This window comes from Patagioenas fasciata, chromosome 28 (assembly GCF_037038585.1).
Source record: "Patagioenas fasciata isolate bPatFas1 chromosome 28, bPatFas1.hap1, whole genome shotgun sequence".
NCBI lineage: Eukaryota > Metazoa > Chordata > Aves > Columbiformes > Columbidae > Patagioenas > Patagioenas fasciata.
Window position 1 is genome coordinate 5,713,540 of NC_092547.1, and position 18,373 is coordinate 5,731,912.

At 62.3% G+C, this 18,373-nt stretch overlaps 2 protein-coding genes across 3 annotated transcripts; both read right to left on the bottom strand.

The window, feature by feature from the left end:
- Window positions 1–901: 901 nt before the first annotated feature.
- On the bottom strand, window positions 902–8,790 carry CSRNP2 (cysteine and serine rich nuclear protein 2). The gene is given in 6 exon segments (XM_071800008.1): window positions 902–1,119; window positions 1,122–1,656; window positions 2,345–2,641; window positions 3,591–3,850; window positions 4,858–5,027; window positions 8,639–8,790. Coding segments are annotated over 6 exon segments (1,500 nt in total). The 5' UTR covers window positions 8,776–8,790; the 3' UTR covers window positions 902–1,018.
- A 1,949-nt stretch (window positions 8,791–10,739) lies between these two features.
- TFCP2 (transcription factor CP2) lies at window positions 10,740–18,046 on the bottom strand. Of its 2 annotated transcripts, none has more exons than XM_065859030.1 (15): window positions 17,651–18,046; window positions 15,950–16,101; window positions 15,635–15,711; window positions 15,317–15,422; window positions 15,096–15,202; window positions 14,745–14,897; window positions 14,079–14,189; window positions 13,669–13,757; window positions 13,434–13,482; window positions 12,919–13,012; window positions 12,394–12,484; window positions 11,861–11,967; window positions 11,591–11,733; window positions 10,994–11,045; window positions 10,740–10,909 (listed from the first exon to the last, which is right to left on the bottom strand). In XM_065859030.1, exons 1-15 carry the CDS (start codon window positions 17,770–17,772, stop codon window positions 10,872–10,874), a joined length of 1,491 nt encoding a protein of 496 aa, XP_065715102.1. In that variant the 5' UTR covers window positions 17,773–18,046; the 3' UTR covers window positions 10,740–10,871. The 2 variants fall into 2 exon arrangements, with proteins under 2 accessions (XP_065715102.1, XP_065715101.1); XM_065859029.1 differs by having other exon boundaries at window positions 13,404–13,482.
- Between the last annotated feature and the right edge of the window lie 327 nt (window positions 18,047–18,373).

The window sequence follows — 18,373 nt, forward strand, 5'->3', positions numbered from 1 at the left end:
GAGAAGGCGGAAACCTCATTGCACCACAATAAACCCCACCCGGATTGATTTGGGTTTATTCCCGGGGGGGGCCACGGAGCCTCTGAGCTGCCTAATTAAGCAATTAATTAGTGGCCTAATGAGCCACCTCCCGGCCCTGAGCTGGGGGGGCCGGGGGAGGCCACAGAAACCCCAAAAAAAGGAAAAACCAAGGGTTTGATCCCATTTGAGTGGCGCCGGGAGCTGATCGACCCCCCCAGGCAAACGGGGGTGACCTGTGTGTCCCCCGCCCCGGGACAGCGCGGCGAAGAAGCTCCAAGGGATAAGGCTTAATTAATTAATTCCTCCCTAATTGAGCGCTTGTGGCCCCCAGGGATGCGGGGGGGTGATGTGGCCCCCCAGGGCTGGAACCGGCCCCCCCGGGGGGCGATGTCCCCATGCAGGGGACACTGTATGGGGGGGGGGTTTAAGGCTGCGCTGGAGCCACAAAAAGGGATTTAAACACTTTGGGTGTGGGGGAGGCACGAGAGCCCGAAATCCCAACAGCCCCCCCAAATAAAAGCGCTGAAGCACTTGGTCCGGGGGGGGTCCCCAAAGCCCCTTGGGAGCAGCGACCCCCCCGCGGGCCGAGGGGCAGCGAAGGGGGGGACCCGGCGGCTTCCCCCCCAAAACCTGGGTCCCGGGGGGGTCTGGGCTGGGTCCCGGGGGGGTCTCTGGGCCGGGTCTGGGGGGTCTGGGCCGGTCCCCCCCCGGTTGGGCCGTGGCCCCGTAAACATTCACCAAGGGAAAATGGAGAGGAAAACGTGTTCTTCTCATTAAAAACACAGCGAGGACCGAGGGTCCCGGCGGGGGGGGGCGGGGGGGCGGCCGCAAAGCCTCGCGCAGCCCCCCCCGTTAAATAACCCCATGTGATTAATTAAATAACCCCCGCGATTAAATACCCCCCCACCCCGTGATTAAATAACCCCCCCGCGGCCGCCCCCGGTCTGTAAAATCCTCTCTAGTCAATAAATAACGGAGCGGGGGGGGCGCGGGCGGCTCAGGGCGCCGGGGGGGGCGCTTCCCCCTTGGTCCCAGCGGGGTCCTGCTCCCCCAGGGAGGAGGAGGAGGAGGAGGAGGAGGGGGAGGAGGGCGGGGGGGCTCCGCGGCGCCGCCGTCGCCCTTGGCCCCCACCGGGTAGTAAAGCAGCGACGCAGCGTCCGAGAAGGGGCGATCGCCCTCGGCGAAGCAGAGCACGGAGGCTCCGGGGGGAAACGGCGCCTGGATGAGGATGGGGGCGGCCAGCGGCGGGCACAGCCCCCCCGGCGCCTCCTCCACGATGCAAACGCCCAGATCGGCGGCGCCGGGAGCGTCGCCCGAGTCTTCCTCGGCCTTCAGCCTCTCCAGCTCCTCGGCGCTCTGCAGGTGCAGCACGGCCGACTCGTTCTCCGCCATGAACTCCTGGAAGTCCTGGGTCTCCGGGGCCGGCGGCACCGGCCACTCGGCGGCGGAGCCGTGGGCGCCGGCGTCGGGTTCCTCGCCGGGCGCGCGCCCGCCCTGGCGCTTGTTCTCCAGCTCCAGCTTCATGATGGTGTGGAGGTAATGAGTCCGCACGCGGAGCGGGTTGAACTCGATGCGCCCGGACATGTTGCCGCAGCCGTCGCGGGAGCAGCCGCAGGGGAAGGACATGCGGTCGACCTGCGGGACGGCGGGGACGGCGGGGACAGGGGGGACAGGGGGACAGGGGGGACAGGGGGGACAGCGGGGACAGGGGGGACAGGGGGGACAGGGGGGACAGGGGGGACAGGGGGGACAGGGGGGACAGGGGGTTTGCATCGTGGAATCGTCTTGGGTGGAAAACCCCCCAGGATCACCGAGTCCAACCACAACCCAACACCAGCACTAAAATGTCCCCGAGACCCCCGTCTGTGCACCCCCAGGGACGGTGACTCCAGCCCTGCCCTGGGCAGCCTGTTCAGTGCCCCACAGCCCTTTGGGGCAGAAATCACCCCAAATTTCCACCCCAGCCCCACTGCCCTCTCTGAACACGCTTTGGTGACGGAGTCGGGTTGCGGTTGGATTCCATCTTGTGCGGCTTTTCCACCCAAAACGATCCCATGATTCTGATTCCTAACCCGGTCCCACCCCCGCGTGCAACCCTTGCCTGGCTCTCCTAACCCTCCCCCCTGGCTCGTGTAACCCTCCCCTGGCCCTCCTAAGCCTCGCTCGACTTTCCTAAGCCTCGCCTGGCTCTCCTAAGCCTCGCCTGGCTCTCCTAAGCCTTGCCTGGCCCTCCTAAGCCTCGCCTGGCTCTCCTAAGCCTTGCCTGGCCCTCCTAAGCCTCGCCCGGCCCTCCTAAGCCTCCCCTGGCCCTCCTAAGCCTCACCTGGCACTTGATCCCGGCCTGGCTGCAGGCGCAGGACTCGGGGTCGCAGTAGAGGCGGCAGTCGCAGCCGCACTCCTCGCGCGAGAGCCGGATGGCGCGCAGCTCCTGCTTCTCCTCGGCGTCGATGCGGTGCACGCCCGAGGCGCGGAGCAGCGCCCGGCGCCGCTTGGTGGGCAGCGGCTGCAGGAAGAAGTAGTCGTCCACCTCCACGTTCTCCACGTCGATGTCGTCGTCCGACACGTCCTCCAGCGTCAGCCCCTCCGCCTCCTCCGACTCCACCGTCCCATTCTTGGTGAGCTGCGGGGCGCCAGGGGTGTCCGTGTGTCCGTGTGTCCGTGTGTCCGTGCGTCCGCCCCACCGACCCCCAAACACAGCCCGGAGCCCCCGGCCGAACCCCGCTGTGCAGTCCCACCCCGCCCTGCGCCACGGGGCTCACGGGACAAAAATGGGGAGAAACCCTCAGTAATAAACCCCCAGCAGCATCACCCCAATTTCTCCAGCACTAACTCAGTTTCCCCCACATTGCCCCAGTTTCCCCACATCGCCCCATTTCCCCAGCATCACCCCAATTTGTCCAGCATCACCCCAATTTCCCCACATCACCCCACTCCCCCACATCACCCCATATCCCCCAGTATTGCCCCAATTTCCCCCACATCACCCCTATTTGTCCAGAATCACCCCATTCTCCCCCATCACCCCATTCCCCCATCACCCCAGATCCCCCTCATCACCCCAAGTTCCCCCCATCACATCACCCCTATTCCCCCCACATCACATCACATCACCCCACAGCCCCCCATCGTCCCAATTTCCCCCACATCACCCCATGTCCCTCACATCACATCGCCCCTATTTCACTCACATCACCCCAATTCCCCCCACATCATCCCAATTCTCCCACATCGCCCCAATTCCCCCACATCGCCCCAATTCCCCCCACATCACATCACCCCTATGTCCCCCACATCACCCCCATGTCCCCCACACCACATCACCCCTATTTCCCCCACATCGCCCCAATTCCCCCACACCACATCACCCCAATTCCCCCACATCGCCCCAATTCCCCCACACCACATCACCCCAATTCCCCCACATCGCCCCAATTCCCCCACACCACATCACCCCAATTCCCCCACATCGCCCCAATTCCCCCACACCACATCACCCCTATTTCCCCCACATCGCCCCAATTCCCCCCACACCACATCACCCCACTCCCCCCCCACCCCCCAGCGCCCACCTTCATCTTCTTGGCGTGCAGCTTCTCCTGGCGCAGGTGCTGGCGCAGGATCTGGCGGTGGTTGACCTGCTGCTGGCGCGCGAACTCGCCCAGCGTGTAGCGCCGCACGGCGTCGTGGCGCGGGGCCATGCCCAGCGAGCTGCCGCCCTGGCTGGGCACGCTGGTGAAGCCCTGCCGCCGCGCAAAGTAGTACACCGTCACCTGGTCGAAGCGCACGCTCTTCCGCCGCCGCGGCTTCTGCCGCCGCAGGATGGACGGGGCTGCCAACACAGACAGCGCGGTGACGTGGAGAACGGATTGAGAGAGAGGACACGTGGGTATAGAGAGGACACGTTGATAGCGAGAGATAACAGAATGATATAGAGAACAGATTGATATAGAGAGATAACATAATGATACATAGAGAATAGATTGATATAGAGAGACAACATAATGATATATAGAGAATAGATTGATATACAGAGAATAGATTGATATATAGAGAATAGATTGATATATAGAGATAACATATTGATATATAGAAAATAGATCAATATAGAGAGATAACACATTGACATAGAGAGAACAGATCGATATATAGAGATAACATTGATATAGAGAGAATAGATCGATATATAGAGATAACACATTGACATAGAGAGAATAGATCGATATATAGAGATAACACATTGACGTATAGAGAATAGATTGATATAGAGAGATAACACATTGACATGATATAGAGAGAATAGATTGATATATAGAGATAACACACTGATATAGAGAGAATAGATTGATATACAGAGATATCAATATGTTATCTTTATATATCAATGTGTTATATAGAGAATAGATGATTGATATAGAGAGATAACACATTGATATAGAGAGAATAGATTGGTAGAGATGATAGATTGATATATAGTGTTAACATATTGATAGAGATAATATGTTGACATATAGAGTTAACATATTGATAGAGATAACGTATTGATACATATAAATATTATATAATGTATATTATATATATTGATAATATATAATATACACCATATATCCATATATCAACATATTATAACATTGATATGCAGAGATAGAGCAGGATTTGCTGTGTTACACGAATGCGCTGCTGGAACTGGAAGTGAGGTCATTTGCTCCTTGTCCCCACATGTCCCCACCCTCCCCAGGCTGTCCCCAACGTCCCCACGCGTCCCCAGTGCCCCCACGGTCCCCCACACGTCTCCACCATCCCCGTATGTCCCCCCGTCCCCGTGTCCCGCGGGCTCACGCGTGCGGCCGGCGCAGGCGGGGGTGACGCTGTCGCAGCTGTCCCCGCTGTCACTGCTGGAGATCTCGTCGTCCGAGCGGGGACCCGGGGACCCCACGGCCCCCTCCTCGAATTTCCTCTTGGCGCCGCCGGGTGCGGCCATCGGCTCCGCATGGGGGGGCCGGGGGCACCTGCGGCCAAGGGACGTGAGGGGACCGGCCCCGGACCCCAAACCAGCTCTGACCCCCCCAGGGACCCCAAACCTGCCCTGACCCCCCAAACCTGCCCTGACCCCCAGGGACCCCAAACCAGCCCTGACCCTCAGGGACCCCAAACCTGCCCTGACCCCCCCAGAGACCCCAAACCAGCTCTGACCCCACTCAGACCCCAAACCAGCCCTGACTCCCAGGGACCCCAAACCTGCCCTGACCCCCCAAACCAGCCCTGAGCCCCCCAGAGACCCCAAACCAGCTCTGACCCCACTCAGACCCCAAACCAGCCCTGACTCCCAGGGACCCCAAACCAGCCCTGACCCCCCAAACCAGCCCTGACCCCCAGGGCCCTCAAACCAGCTCTGACCCCCCAGACCAGCCCTGACCCCCCCAGACACCCCAAACCCCCTGATAACCTTAAAATCAACTTCTTTCCCCCCCAATAAACTTAAAATCAGCTTTTTCCTCCCTTGATAAACTCAGAATCAGGTTTTTTTCCTCCCCCCAATAAACTCAAAATCAGCTTTTTTACCCCCCTGATCAAAATTCATCCTTTTCCCCCCCCAATAAACACCAAATCAGCTTTTCTACCCCCTCGATCGACTTCAGAGCAGCTCTTTTCCTCCCTGATAAACTTAAACCCAGCTTTTGCCACCCATAGGGAGGGAATAACGAACACAAACAGGGTTCTGCTGGGAGCTCCGGTCGCTGTCCCGGAGCACAAACCCCCAGAACACCCCAAAACGCCCCAAAACGCCCCAAAACCCCCAGGTTTAGCCTCAGCTTTGTGTTCCTGGGCTCCCCCCCCCGTTCCCATGGCAACGCAACAACCGCCTTCGGAAAATGGGAGAAAAATGGAGCATTTGGGGCCCCGCGCGCTGCGGGTTTGGGGACGATCGGGGACACGGGGCAGGACGGGGGGGACGCGCCAGGACCCCCTCTGCTCCCCAAAAAGGGCGCTCGGGGGGCGATGAGCAGGGGTGAGGAGGGCGGGAACGGGACCCAAAATGGGCATAAAATCGATGTATTTATGGAGGGAGAGACCTGGGTCGGTATCGGGGACTTAAGGCGAGATTGGGATAAAACCAGGATTAAGAATTGAGCGAAAGAGCCGTTTTCCCCCCGTTTGGCGTCTCCCGGGGTGGCGGTGGCGAGTTCCGCAGGAAAAGGGCCCATTTCTGCGGGAAATCCACCCAAAATGGGGCTTCTCCGCACCCCCAGATCCCTTCTGCCCCCTTCGTTAAGTAATTAATTAGCGGCGGGTCTGACGGTGACTCAGCTGCGGCCTCGCGGGTTTGGGGTCAAATAGGATCAAATGGGGAAAAATGGGATCAAATTGGGATCAAATGGGGGAAAAACGGGATCGAATGGGATTAAACCCCATTGGTGCTGCCCCTGGGTTGTGTCCCCCCCCCCCCCGACAACTGGGAAAACGGGTGGGAAAATGTTAATTTCCCATTCGATAATTACGGCGGAATTAACGGAGGATGCGGGAAAACCGGCCGGGTCCGGGGCAGAAATTGGGGCAGAATCGGGAATCCAGGAGCCAAAAAGCAGCACCAATTCGCTTCCGGCCGGCGGGGACGGCTGCGCGGCCACCGCCAAGGGTCGGGGGTTCACACCTTACTAATTAGCCACTAATTAATTACAAAGTGGGCCGTGTGTCTGGAGGGGCAATGGGTTTCCCAGGTGCTGCTCCCAGTCCAGACTGGGCCGGACCTGCCCCCCCAGCACCTCCGTTTTTAGGACAAATGGCAGATTTGGGTCCACGTGGCCGCTAATGAACGTGGTTAATTAGTAAATCTGGGGTACGGGTCCCCTGGCCGGCGCTGGAGCCTCCGCTCGCACCAACCACCAAGTGACGGCTCTGGGGTGTCCCCAACCCCAAATCTCTGTCCCAAATTGTCCCCCGGTGCCGCTCGAGCTCCCGGGGGGGTCAAGTGGGTCCCAAAACACCCAAGTGGGACCAGAACTGGGGCGGAGGGGGGTCCAGAGACCCTGGAGGGGAGGGGGACCCTGAGGTGAGGCCAGAGGAGACCTGGAGGATGAGGAAGATGACCCTGAGGGTGAGGAAGATGCTGAGGGTGAGGAAGATGCTGAGGGTGAGGAAGATGACCCTGAGGGTGAGGAAGACGACCCTGAGGGTGAGGAAGACGACCCTGAGGGTGAGGAAGACCCTAAAGGGGAGACCAAAGGGGACTTTGAAGATGAGACCAAGGGAAACCTGAAGGTGAAGCCAAAGGAGACCTGAAGGTGAGGAAGACCTTGAAGATGAGGCCAAAGGAGACCTGGAAAATGAGGAAGACCTTGAAGATGAAGGCCGAGGGAGCTGCTGAGGATGAGGGAGCTGCTGAGGATGAGGGAGCTGCTGAGGATGAGGGAGCTGCTGAGGATGAGGGAGACCCTGGCGGCGAAGGCCGAGGGCAGGACCCGTGGCCATGGTTCCGCTCCAGCTCCTCCCGAGGGCCGAACCCCCACGCCCGGAGCTGCTGGTCCCCGGTGACCCCGGGCAGGGCACACGTGTCCTGGTGCCCCAGCCCCTGACCCCCCAGCCCCTACACGTCCCCCGAGAACGGCAGCAGCTACAAGGGCACCCCAGGTGCTCCACAGCCCCCCCAATATAGGGCGGCCCCACGCACCCTGCAGGCCCCCAGAACAGGCACAAAGCCCCCCCTATATCATCTATAGGCCTCGAGCTGGAAAAGGTCCCCATCCCCTACAGACCCCCAGCTGTAAGGGCACCCTATATCTGCCATAGGTGCCCCCCAAGACAGAAAAGGGCCCACAGCCCCTACAGGCCCCTTCAGCTGGAAAAGGCCCCCCCATCCTCCATACGCTCTGCATATCCTATAGGCTCCCCAGCTAGAAAATGCCTCCACATCCCCTACAGGGCCCTACATCCTCTATATGTCCCCTCCCAAATGAAAAAGGCCCCCACATCCTCTATAGGCCCTGCATCTCCTACACGTCCCCACAGCTGTAAGACGCCCCATCCCCTATACGCCCTGCATCCTCTATAGGCTCCCCAGCTCGAAAAGGCCTCCACGTCACCTATAGGCTCCCACATCCTCTATATGACCCCCAGCTGTAAGGCTCCTAAATCCTCTACAGGGACCCCAGCCAGAAAATGCCTCCACACCCCCTATAGAGCCCAGATCCTCTATATGCCTCCCCAAATGAAAAGGCCCCCACCATCCCCCATAGGCCCTGCATCCCCTACAGGCTCCTTCAGGTGGAAAAGGCCCCTAAATCCTCTATAGGCTCCCCAGGTGGAAAAGGCCCCCACATCCTTTATGTGCCCCCCACATCCCCTATAGGCCCCTCCATCCTTTATGTGACCCCCAGCTACAAGGCTCCCCACATCCCCTGTAGGCCCCCACATCCCCCCTACGCCCCTTCAGCTGGACAAGGCCCCCCCATCCCCTCCAGCCCCCCATCCCCCATAGGCCCCGCGCCCTCCACAGCCCCCCCATCCCCTCCAGCCCCCCAGGCAGAGGCCGCTCCCCCCTCCAGCCCCCTCCGGGCGCCCCCAGCCGGGCGGGCCGGGGGCGGGGCAGCAGGGGAACCCCCCCGGGACCCCCCCCACTCACCGGGTCCCCCCCCACTCACCGGGTCCCCCGGGCGGGGCGGGGCCGGGAGCGCTGGGGCAGGACCCGACCCGCCCCCCGCCCGCTCGCCGACAACAATGGGGCCGCCGGCGCTGCGCCGCCCCTTTTATACCCCGCATCACGTGACGCCGCCACGCCCCTCCTCCTTCCGCCGCCTCCGCCCGCGCCGCGGGGCACGCTGGGAAAGCGAGTCCGGCCGTGGCGGGGCGCGGAGCACGCTGGGAAATGTAGTGCGGAAGTGGCGGGCGGGGGGCGCTGGGCCGGGCCTACGGCTCGTTAAGCGCGGCCCACAGCCCAGGGTTCGGGGGCTTCAGCCCCGCCAGGGCCGGGGAAGGGACAAGCAGAGCACCCCAACCCCACCTCGGGGGGCTCCAGGCCCCGGTTTGCCCAGAGCCAGCGGGACCAGGCCATGAGCGCCTTGTTTTAGAGACAACGGCCCAGCTGCAGCATGGGGGGCAGCGCAGCATGGGGGGCAGCGCAGCATGGGGGGCAGCGCGGCATTGGGGGCAGCGCGGCATTGGGGGCAGCGCGGCACGGGGGGCGGCTCGGCACGGGGGGCGGCTCGGCACGGGGGGCGGCTCGGCACGGGGGGCGGCGCGGCACGGGGGGCAGCGCGGCACGGGGGGCAGCGCGGCCCGGCCTCAGCCCCCCGGCAAAGAGGGGCAACCCCCCAAGGCAGCGAAGCCGCGGGTGCAACCCCTGCACCCCCCCGGCCGCGGATTATCCCGGTCGTTAACTAACGAACAGCGCAAATTACGGGATTACAAGCGCCTCCTGGAGCCCATCCGGAGCTCCCTTCTCCTCCCCAAGAATTCTCCTCGTCCAGGGGATTAAACATCACCCGGCGCCATCCAGACAAAGATTTTACTGCCCCCGCGGTGCTGCCGTCCACGTCCATCGCGCTCCACGGGCACCGGCGGTAAAACCGGGATTAAAATACGCATTTTCTCCCCTAAAACATGCAGAAGAGTCCCACGGACCAAGGCAGGGAGCTGTTTGTGATCCGGCTCTGCTCCACGTTTCGCTCCAGCTTTGCAGTTAATCTGGGTCTAAAGCCCCGGTGACCTCGCGCTGGTGACGCCGCAAACAGCCCGGTTTTGGGGTGGGGAGGAGAAAAACGAAGGCACCGTCTTCCTCCCACTGTAATGCTCAACGAAACCACGACGTGTCTTAGGAAACCTCCTCCCCGCGCGGCTCAGGGCGCGTTCGAGTCCCACTCAGCTCAGGGTGCGTTCCGGTCCCGCTCAGCTCAGCTCAGGGTGCGTTCGAGTCCCGCTCAGCTCAGCTCAGGGTGCGTTCCGGTCCCGCTCAGCTCAGCTCAGCTCAGCGTGCTTTGAGTCCCGCTCAGCTCAGCTCAGGGAACATTCCGGTCCCGCTCAGCTCAGCTCAGGGTGCATTCCAGTCCCGCTCAGCTCAGCTCAGGGCATGTTCCGGTCCCGCTCAGCTCAGCTCAGGGTGCGTTCCGGTCCCACTCAGCTCAGGGTGCGTTCCGGTCCCGCTCAGCTCAGCTCAGCTCAGGGTGCGTTCCGGTCCCGCTCAGCTCAGCTCAGCTCAGGGTGCGTTCCGGTCCCGCTCAGCTCAGCTCAGCTCAGGGTGCGTTCCGGTCCCGCTCAGCTCAGCTCAGGGTGCGTTCCGGTCCCGCTCAGCTCAGCTCAGCTCAGGACGCGTTCCGGTCCCGCTCAGCTCAGCTCAGGGTGCGTTCCGGTCCCGCTCAGCTCAGCTCAGGGCGCGTTCCGGTCCCGCTCAGCTCAGCTCAGCTCAGGGTGCGTTCCGGTCCTGCTCAGCTCAGCTCAGGGTGCGTTCCAGTCCCGCTCAGCTCAGCTCAGGGCGCGTTCCGGTCCCGCTCAGCTCAGCTCAGCGTCCAGGGCGGTTTAATTCACGTCTTCTCGTGTTTTGTGAGCGTGACAGGAGCCTCTCGCCAAAGCGCAGCGTTTGCCGCAGAAAAATCCCTCGCACGGGTTTTAGGTCCCAAATTCCTACCCAGAGCGCGACCCCAGTAACTCGGAGATGCAGCAATCAAGCAGCTCGTTACCGCGGAGGGTCGTTAAGGTCGGAGCAGGGAGATCCCCCCTGAGAAAACGAGACGAGTCACCAAGGGCTCGGGGTCTTTCCAGGGGGTCCCCAGGGGTGCGGGGTCTCCGCTCGCGCCCTGGTGCGGGAAGCGAAGGGCGTTTGTGCGCGACGAGAGGCTGGCGGCTGCGCCTCGTGTCCCGTCCTATTTCAGGATGATGTGGTAGCTGTCCCCGGTTTCGGCTGCAAAAGGAGGAAAACTCGTGAGGCGGCGGCGAAGGAAGCGGCGGGAGGGGAACCCGGGACGCGGCCCGCGCCTTCACGCACCTTTCATGGTGTCCAGAACAAAACAGGACTCGTCCTGGAAGTTCTGGATCATCTGCAAGTGTCACAGAAGCCCGGGTTTGAACGCGAGCGGCTCGCAGCCCCAGGGGAAGCTCCGTGTTCGGTACTGAAGGGGCTGGGAGCCGCTCGGCGAGGGGAAAAGGCACCAGCCGCGGGTGTTCATTCCTTCCTCCCGCGCTCAACGCCCAACCCAGCGAGGGGAGAGAGAAACCATGGAATAGCGGAACCATTTCGGTTGGAGAGACCCTTGAGGTCATCGAGTCCAACCGTTCACCCACCCCTGGCGCTGAAATGTCCCCGAGACCCCCGTCTGTTCACCCCCCAGGGATGGTGACCCCAGCACTGCCTGGGCAGCCTGTTCAATGCCCCACAGCCCTTTGGGGAACAAATCACCCCAAATTTCCACCCTCAGCCTCCCCTGGCGCAACTTGAGGCCGTTTCCTCTCCTCAGTTGTTCCTGGGGAGCAGAGCCCAACCCCCCGGCTCCAACCTCCTTTTGGGCAGTTGCAGCAGGAGCAGTTCTCCCCCCAGCCCCCGCTGTGCAGGATGAGTCCCCAGCGGGGGGCCGGGGGCCGGTACCTCGTCGCTGATGAGGACGTGGATCCCGGTGGGTCCCTGCTTGTAGATCTGGCTGATCTGCTGGGAGGAGATGCTGAAGAGCTGCGCCAGCTTCTCCGTCAGCTCCAGCGCCGTCAGCTCCTCCAGGTAAATCGCGTGGTACACTGCGCCGAGACGAACCGCTAATTAATTAATTGACGCCGAGCGTGGCCGCAGAGGCGCTTCGTGGGTGCTCAGAGCACCACCAGGAGGCTGCTCTGCCCGAGACCGTCCCAGCGCCCCCCCAGTTACCGAAAAACGTGCTGGTGACCGCGTCCCCGTCCTCGTGTTTCTGCTGCAGGTCCCGCAGCTGCTGGGACTCCTGGCACACGTAGATGGTCAGCCTGGGCCGCACCATCCTGCGGAGAGAGCGGCGAGCGAGTGCCGGGGCGCTCAGGAGGGAAGGAGGGGACGGACAAACTCGTCTCAAAACAAAACCCGTTCCTGCTTCTCCAGGGAAAGGCACAGAGAAATACTCCCTCCCAGAGAGGCCGTTCCAGCGGGAGGCGGCTCCGAGGATGGAGGAAGCAAGCCCGGTATCAGCAAGACCTTGCAGCTTGATTCTGACACCCAAAGAGTAAAACCGCTCCTAATCCTCCCCTCCCACAGGGATTTCCTTCCCCAAACTGTCCCTGGGGCCATCGCCCTGCTGGCTGCGTCACCAAATTCGAGGTTCAAGGTTAACAAAACCCTAATAATTCCCTCCAAGAGCGAAATCCAAGCAAACAGGCCGAACCAAACCCAATCCACCACCCTCCGCGAGCGGCTTCCAGCCAGCGACGTACCGGCCCTTGAGCGCGTTGAAGAGCCGGATGCCGTCGGCGGGGCCGCAGATCTGGATCACGTCTTCTCTGGTCAGCTTCAGCAAATCCGCGCCTGCGGGGCGACAGAAACCAGAGAGAGTCACCAATTCCAGCCCAAAGCGGCCGGAACGGGGCGACTCCCAAATTGCTTCTGCCCACAACCTCCCCCCGAGGCGGATTTTGCAGGAGCGTGTTTTGGGACAACCCGGCGCCCCGCGCTGTCGTTTGCAGCTGGGGACCCTGGAGAACGGAGCCGTATCGCAGGAAAGTGGGGGAAAATCACATTTCTTTACGTGCCATCCTTTCCCCCAAATCTGCATTTCGTGGTGTGTTTTAACATTGGATGGGGCTGCGAGAGAAACCCCCCCATCCCCGCTACTTTTCCACTTGAGAGACGAACCCCGCAGCGTCCAGAACGCCAAGTTTTATCGCGTTACAAGAAATGCGGTGTCTTTAATACCACACTCGCGATGACACGGAGACGGGACGAGAGGAGGTGCCACCTACCCGAGAAGTTCCGGAAAAGGCGAGAAAAGGTGGAGAAGCGGTTGCGGTGCAGCCACTGCTGGGCCTCCTGGGGCGTGCTGGTGGGCAGCAGGTTCTGCGGGGGAAAAGGGCTCAGAGCGGCGAGCACAGCGCGGCGTCGCCGTCCCAGCCCAAATCCAGCGCCCAGCCGCACAAACCGACGCTGCAGCTGGGCCAGGTTTGATTGAAAAGGCGACAGAGGAAGAGGAGGGAAGCAAAGGGGAAAGCACGAGGAGGATCGAGGCAATAAAAGGTCCCAGCGAGCTACAAAAGCTCCTCCCGGCCCCGTGTGAGGGAACAACAAACTTCCCCAAGGTCCCTGCCGCCGTGGGACGTTTGTCACCCCATCGCCTCAAAAAGGGGGTAGAACTGCCCAGAGGGTTAAACCAGAGCAGGCGCTTCCCCAGCGAAGCGCGGCCACCCCACCGCCGCCCCGCAGCCCGGTGCCTGACCTGCGCCGTCCTTACCACCAGCATTAGCTCGGGGGTGTGACTTACATCTGCGATCGGAGGGGGGGGCTCGGGCTGGTGGTTTGGGGACCCATTGCTGGGGTGGAAAGAGCCCGAAAGGGCAAAACACGCGGTTAGAGCCGCTTTTCCCCTCCCGCACCAACCGCCACCCTCCGAACCCACGGGAACACGGAGACCCAACCGCGCTCGGCTCCCGGGGCTTCATGTGGGTTATTCTGCCCCGCTGTGAAGCCGGAACCCGTGGGTCCCGGGCTGGACTCACCCTTCGCCAATGGAGAAGCTGCTGTGGGAGCTGTTGAAGCCGGGGGACGGCGTGTTGTTCACGTACGTGATCTCGGGCCAGGGCGAGCACTGCGGAGAAAAGCCCCGGGTCACAGGAGGGCTGTGCATGGATCCACCCTGCTCGCAGCGATCCGCTGCCCCACGAGGAAATGCAGTTACAGAGCGGGACCAAAGCAGCGACACCGATTCACCGCGGACCCTCACAAAGCTCGGGTTTAGCGACTCTTAATCTCGGAAAGGCCAAACGTTGCAAAACTCATACGGAGTGGGATCTAAACCATCCATTCCAGCTTTTAACAACGCGGCCAAATGTCTCGGACAGAACAGCCCGTTCCTGCCGGTGTGCCTAAGCTGGGCTTGGCTAAACCACCCCCACCCGGCGCAGCCCACCTCTGTGAGTATGGTTGTTTCGTAGGAAGGCTGGTATTTCTCTTTCTCATGAGGCGTTCGCTTTTCCATCTTCTCCCTGTCCGTCTTCTGCTTCCGATCAGCTCCTTTGGGCTGGAAAGGAGATACTCTGGTTAAAACAGGAGGTATTGCCGTTAAAACAAGAAGTATTGCCGTTAAAACAAGAGGTATTCCGGTTAAAACAGGAGCTATTGCCGTTAAAACAGGAGATATTCCGGTTAAAACAGGAGATATTCCGGTTAAAACAGCGTGGATGGGCAGCAGGAGGTTGGACAAAACGCAAGCGGCAGCAAAGGCGAGGGGAGCAGACGCCTGCATGGCCGGAGAGGCCGGATCCAGACAAACAGCGACACGGTGAGGAGCTCAGACCGAGACCAAAGCTTCTCGGAGCATCTCCCGAGCCGATAAGACTCAAGACTAAAGGCGGGAGGTGTGAGGCGCCACACAACCCGTGCTCTCCCTATGTGTTGCTCAACCTACCGGTTTTGTAGCCCCACCAGCACCCAGACCCGACGGACAGAAGGGAAACACCGGGGGAGCGCGGCAGCAGAGGGACCGGGAGGCCCTGCTGCAGACCAACTCGGCCGCCGCGCCGCGCCGGGACGTTCGCCGGTTCCCGGTTTGCCTCCCGCCGAGGGGCCGCGGTACCTTGAAGACCTTGATCTGGCAGCTGGCGGAGTGCAGGTGCTCCGTGTACTCCCCGTTCTCGTTCTCCTTGAAGGTGTCGATCTGCACGCGGAACGGCACCCCCTTCTCGCCGCCGTGCTTGCGCATGGTGAACTCGGTGCTGATGCAGTGCACCTGCACAGACGAAACCCGCGCTGAGGAGCCCGCCGCGCACCCCCAAATCCTCCCTCCCCTCCCAGGAACCAGGGCAGCGCTCCTGCTGCAGCGTCCTGCTGCTATTTCAGTGCTCCCAGTTAAACAAAGCACTTTCTTCCCCCTCGGAAGAGTTATTTTTGCCCCCAAGGTTATTCTCTCCCGCTTCTCCTTCTCTACCTGGATAAAGACGGACGTTCTCTTGGAAGGGTCCCACAGAAACTCCACCGTGTTGAGCTGCGTTGGGTTTGCTCGCGGGTCGATGATGCCCACGGACATGGGGATATCTGCAGGAGAAGGAGCCGCGCTTTGCGCAAGGACGAGAACACGCGGAGGAACCAACGGCGTCCCGGAGCGCAGAATCGCCACGGAACGCTAAAACAAAGCGGCCGGGGACCCACCGATGTCCAGGATCCTGTCCCCGGGCCGGTTCCAGCGCCAGCCCTCCAGCTGCTGGTGCTCCGTGTACTGCAGCCGCCGGTCGTGAAACACCACGCGGAATATGCTCTGCGGGAAACGCCGTCAGCGCCGCAGCCGAGGGAGACGGGCGGCCCCCGGGGCTCCGCGGGGAAACCAGAGCGGACCACGCTTGGCCGGACCCCAGGGGACCGGTCCCAGCGCCGTGGGGGGAGAGAAGACACCAAATAACCCCCGGCTGGCGCCGGAGCCGTCCCACGCGGGCTGTGCTGTGGCACGCTGGCCCCACGCGCTCCCCTCACCTTGACCAGCTTCCCGTTGATCTCCGGCAATTCCCCGATCTTCCTGTTGTCCAGCATGCGGATTTCGTAGGACTGTCCTGCGGGGGAGCCGAGGGCACCTCGCCGTTAATCGGCCCCTTCTCCGGCGTTTTGACGCCTTTTTCCGCCACGTTTGCCGTGTTTAACGGGGTCACACCCATAACCCCCTCTAAGGGAGGGATCCTCCTCCCCCTGCCTGCAGCCACGAGCTCCATCCGCCTCGGGTCGCCCACCCGCGTCTTCCCCTTTTGGCGTGAATTTGGTTGCGCGGGGCGTTTGCACAGCGGCCCCTCTCACCTTGGTTGAGATAGGTGAGCGTCTCGTCGTGCAGCTTGATGGCCGGGGAGGTGGCGGCGCACAGCACGTACTGGAAAGGCAGGATCTTGTTCTCGTTCTCGGGGGGCAAACTCGACTCCTCCTGCTTGAAGATGGGCAGGGCGAGGACATCGCTGCGGAGAAGCGGGACGTCGGCCTCCGGCGCCGGCTCGGCAGCTGTTCCGAGCCGGGAGCGACGGCGCCGGGCGTGAACCACAGCGTCCTCCCACCCGCAAAAACCGGCAAAACCAAGGAGGAAAAGCCGAGCCCAAAGTGACCCCGGAGCACGGAGCGGGAAGGGTCGGGCCCCGGCCCCCGCCCGGCGTGAGGAAAGAGTTAAACCAGCTCCTTGCTCCCCTCTAGTTGAACATTAAAAGTCTTTCCTGAGATAAAACCGGACTTACCTGGGCAAATACCAGGTCCCACCTTAACAGGGGTTTAACCCTTTGGTGTCCAGCGACTGAACACACCTGCCTGGGGGGGATGGAGGAGCCATCCCCGCCAAACGCCCTCAAATCCATGAAAAGGGGAAAAAATAACGATAGAGAAGCTCTGTGGAGGGAACCGTCCGGCCAGGGCTCGGTCGTCATCCCCGCGCTCCTACAAACCCCAATCCAGGGAACCAGAGAGCGCAGGTTCGTTAGCAAACCGCCTAACGAGGAACGGCTTTAGGGATCATCCCGCACCTACCGAGCCTCGGCCATGGGGACAAGGAAAACCCCCCGGTAAAGCCAAAAAGCCCCAAACAGGCTCAAAACCCGAGGTGTTTGTTGAAATCTTCGCCCCGTTCCCGCGGCGCGGGAGCAAATGTCAGAAGTCAGGCCGGGGCGGGCGCCGCGCTCACCGCCGGGCACCGGCTCTATTTACGGCAGGAGAACCTCCCCAAAACAGCGTCAGGTTTCAGGCGCCCGAGCCCACGTGGAGCTTCACTCCCACCGGTGACACCGGCACCAACGGCTCCCGCGGGGCTTGGCCTCGGGAACCTCCGGCGCCGGAACCCAGCGGCAGGTGGGGCTGGAAACGCCTCGAAGCTGCAAATTCCCTCGCGCGAGCGGAACTTTGGGGCAAAGCCGACGGGTTTAGCTCAACTGGGGCAAATCCGCGCCAGGACGAGCCCAAGCGACCGAGCACGGGCTTTTCTGACCCATAACGGAGACACCACGGGGCTCACCCGCAGCTTGGGGACAGCACGAGGACCAACGCCGAGAGGGGGGCAGCCCTGCACAGCCCCAAACCTCGAGGTATCTGCTCCCCAAACAGCCCCCAGCGCCCCCAAAGCCCCGAGGGGCCGACGGGCTCTGTGCCACACAAATCCACCCCAAATTTAAGCGGACACCAGGAATTCACCCCAAATTGCAGATGCCACCAGGAATTCGCCCCCAATTCAAGCAGCCACCAGGAATTCACCCCAAGTTTAAGCAACCACCAGGAATTCACCCCAAATTTAAGCAGCCACCAGGAATTCGCCCCAAATTGCAGACGCCACCAGGAATTCACCCCAAATTTAAGCAGCCACCAGGAACTTGCCCCAACTTCAACGTGTGCCCCCAAACGCACGCCCTGGCGCTGGAGCCTGTTGTGCTGTTGTTCAGGCTCCCCGGTCCCCTCCCGCCGTCCCCCCGTGTGACCCCGCAGCCGGGTCCCCCCCGTCCCCGCGTTCGGGGGTCCCGCCCCCGCGCTCACCTCATGCTGTAGGCGCCGGCGCCCAGCTCCTGCCCGATGCCCGACAGGCTGGCGTCGAAGTCCTGCACCAGCCCCGACTCGATCACCTCGTCGGCCAGCGGCAGCTTCAGCGCCCAGGCCATGGCTGCGGGGAGCGCGGGGGTGGGGGTCCGGCTGCCCCCCCCCGCTCCTGGGGGTCCTGGGGACGCGCTGCTGGGGGACGAACTTGGGACCCCCAAGAGTCAGCGCAGGGACTCAGCCCCAAGGCCACGGACACCCCCAACCTGCAGCCCCGTCCGCAGGGGACACTGACACCCCGGGACACACGGACACCCGGGACACACGGAGACAGTGACACCCCGGGACACACGGACACCCCGGGACACACGGACACCCCGGGACGCCTCACCCTGAGGGGACCCCCACACCCCTCAGCCCCTCCAAGGGGCAGCACCCCCGGCCTGCACTGCTCCCCGCAAGGGGCAGCACCCCCAGGGGACCCCCCCAAGCCGTAAAATGCCCCTAAAATCCCCTCAGAACCCCGCACCCCGCTCAGGGGCTTCCCCTCCCGGGGAGCCCCGGGCCTTGCCGCCCCACCAGGGGCCGCCCTGGAGCCAAACCCCCCGCTCAGGGGGTGCCCCCCAGGCCCTGCGCTGCCCCCCCGGCCGCGTTCCCGAGGGGCCGCCCCGCCGGAGCGCCCCGGAGCCCCCGCTGCCGCCGCTCCCGCCCCGGCCCGCGGCCCCG

What these genes read in the sequence shown, in the direction of transcription:
- TFCP2 (XM_065859029.1), bottom strand. Translation starts at nt 17,772, where the DNA reads ATGGCCTGGGCGCTGAAGCTGCCGCTGGCCGACGAGGTGATCGAGTCG. An exon ending in CCCCCGAGCTAATGCTGGTG is followed by an intron (nt 13,013 to 13,403) that starts GTAAGGACGGCG and finishes TTTCCCCCGCAG; the next exon opens with AACCTGCTGCCCACCAGCAC. An exon ending in TTCAACGCGCTCAAGGGCCG is followed by an intron (nt 11,968 to 12,393) that starts GTACGTCGCTGG and finishes CTCTCTCCGCAG; the next exon opens with GATGGTGCGGCCCAGGCTGA.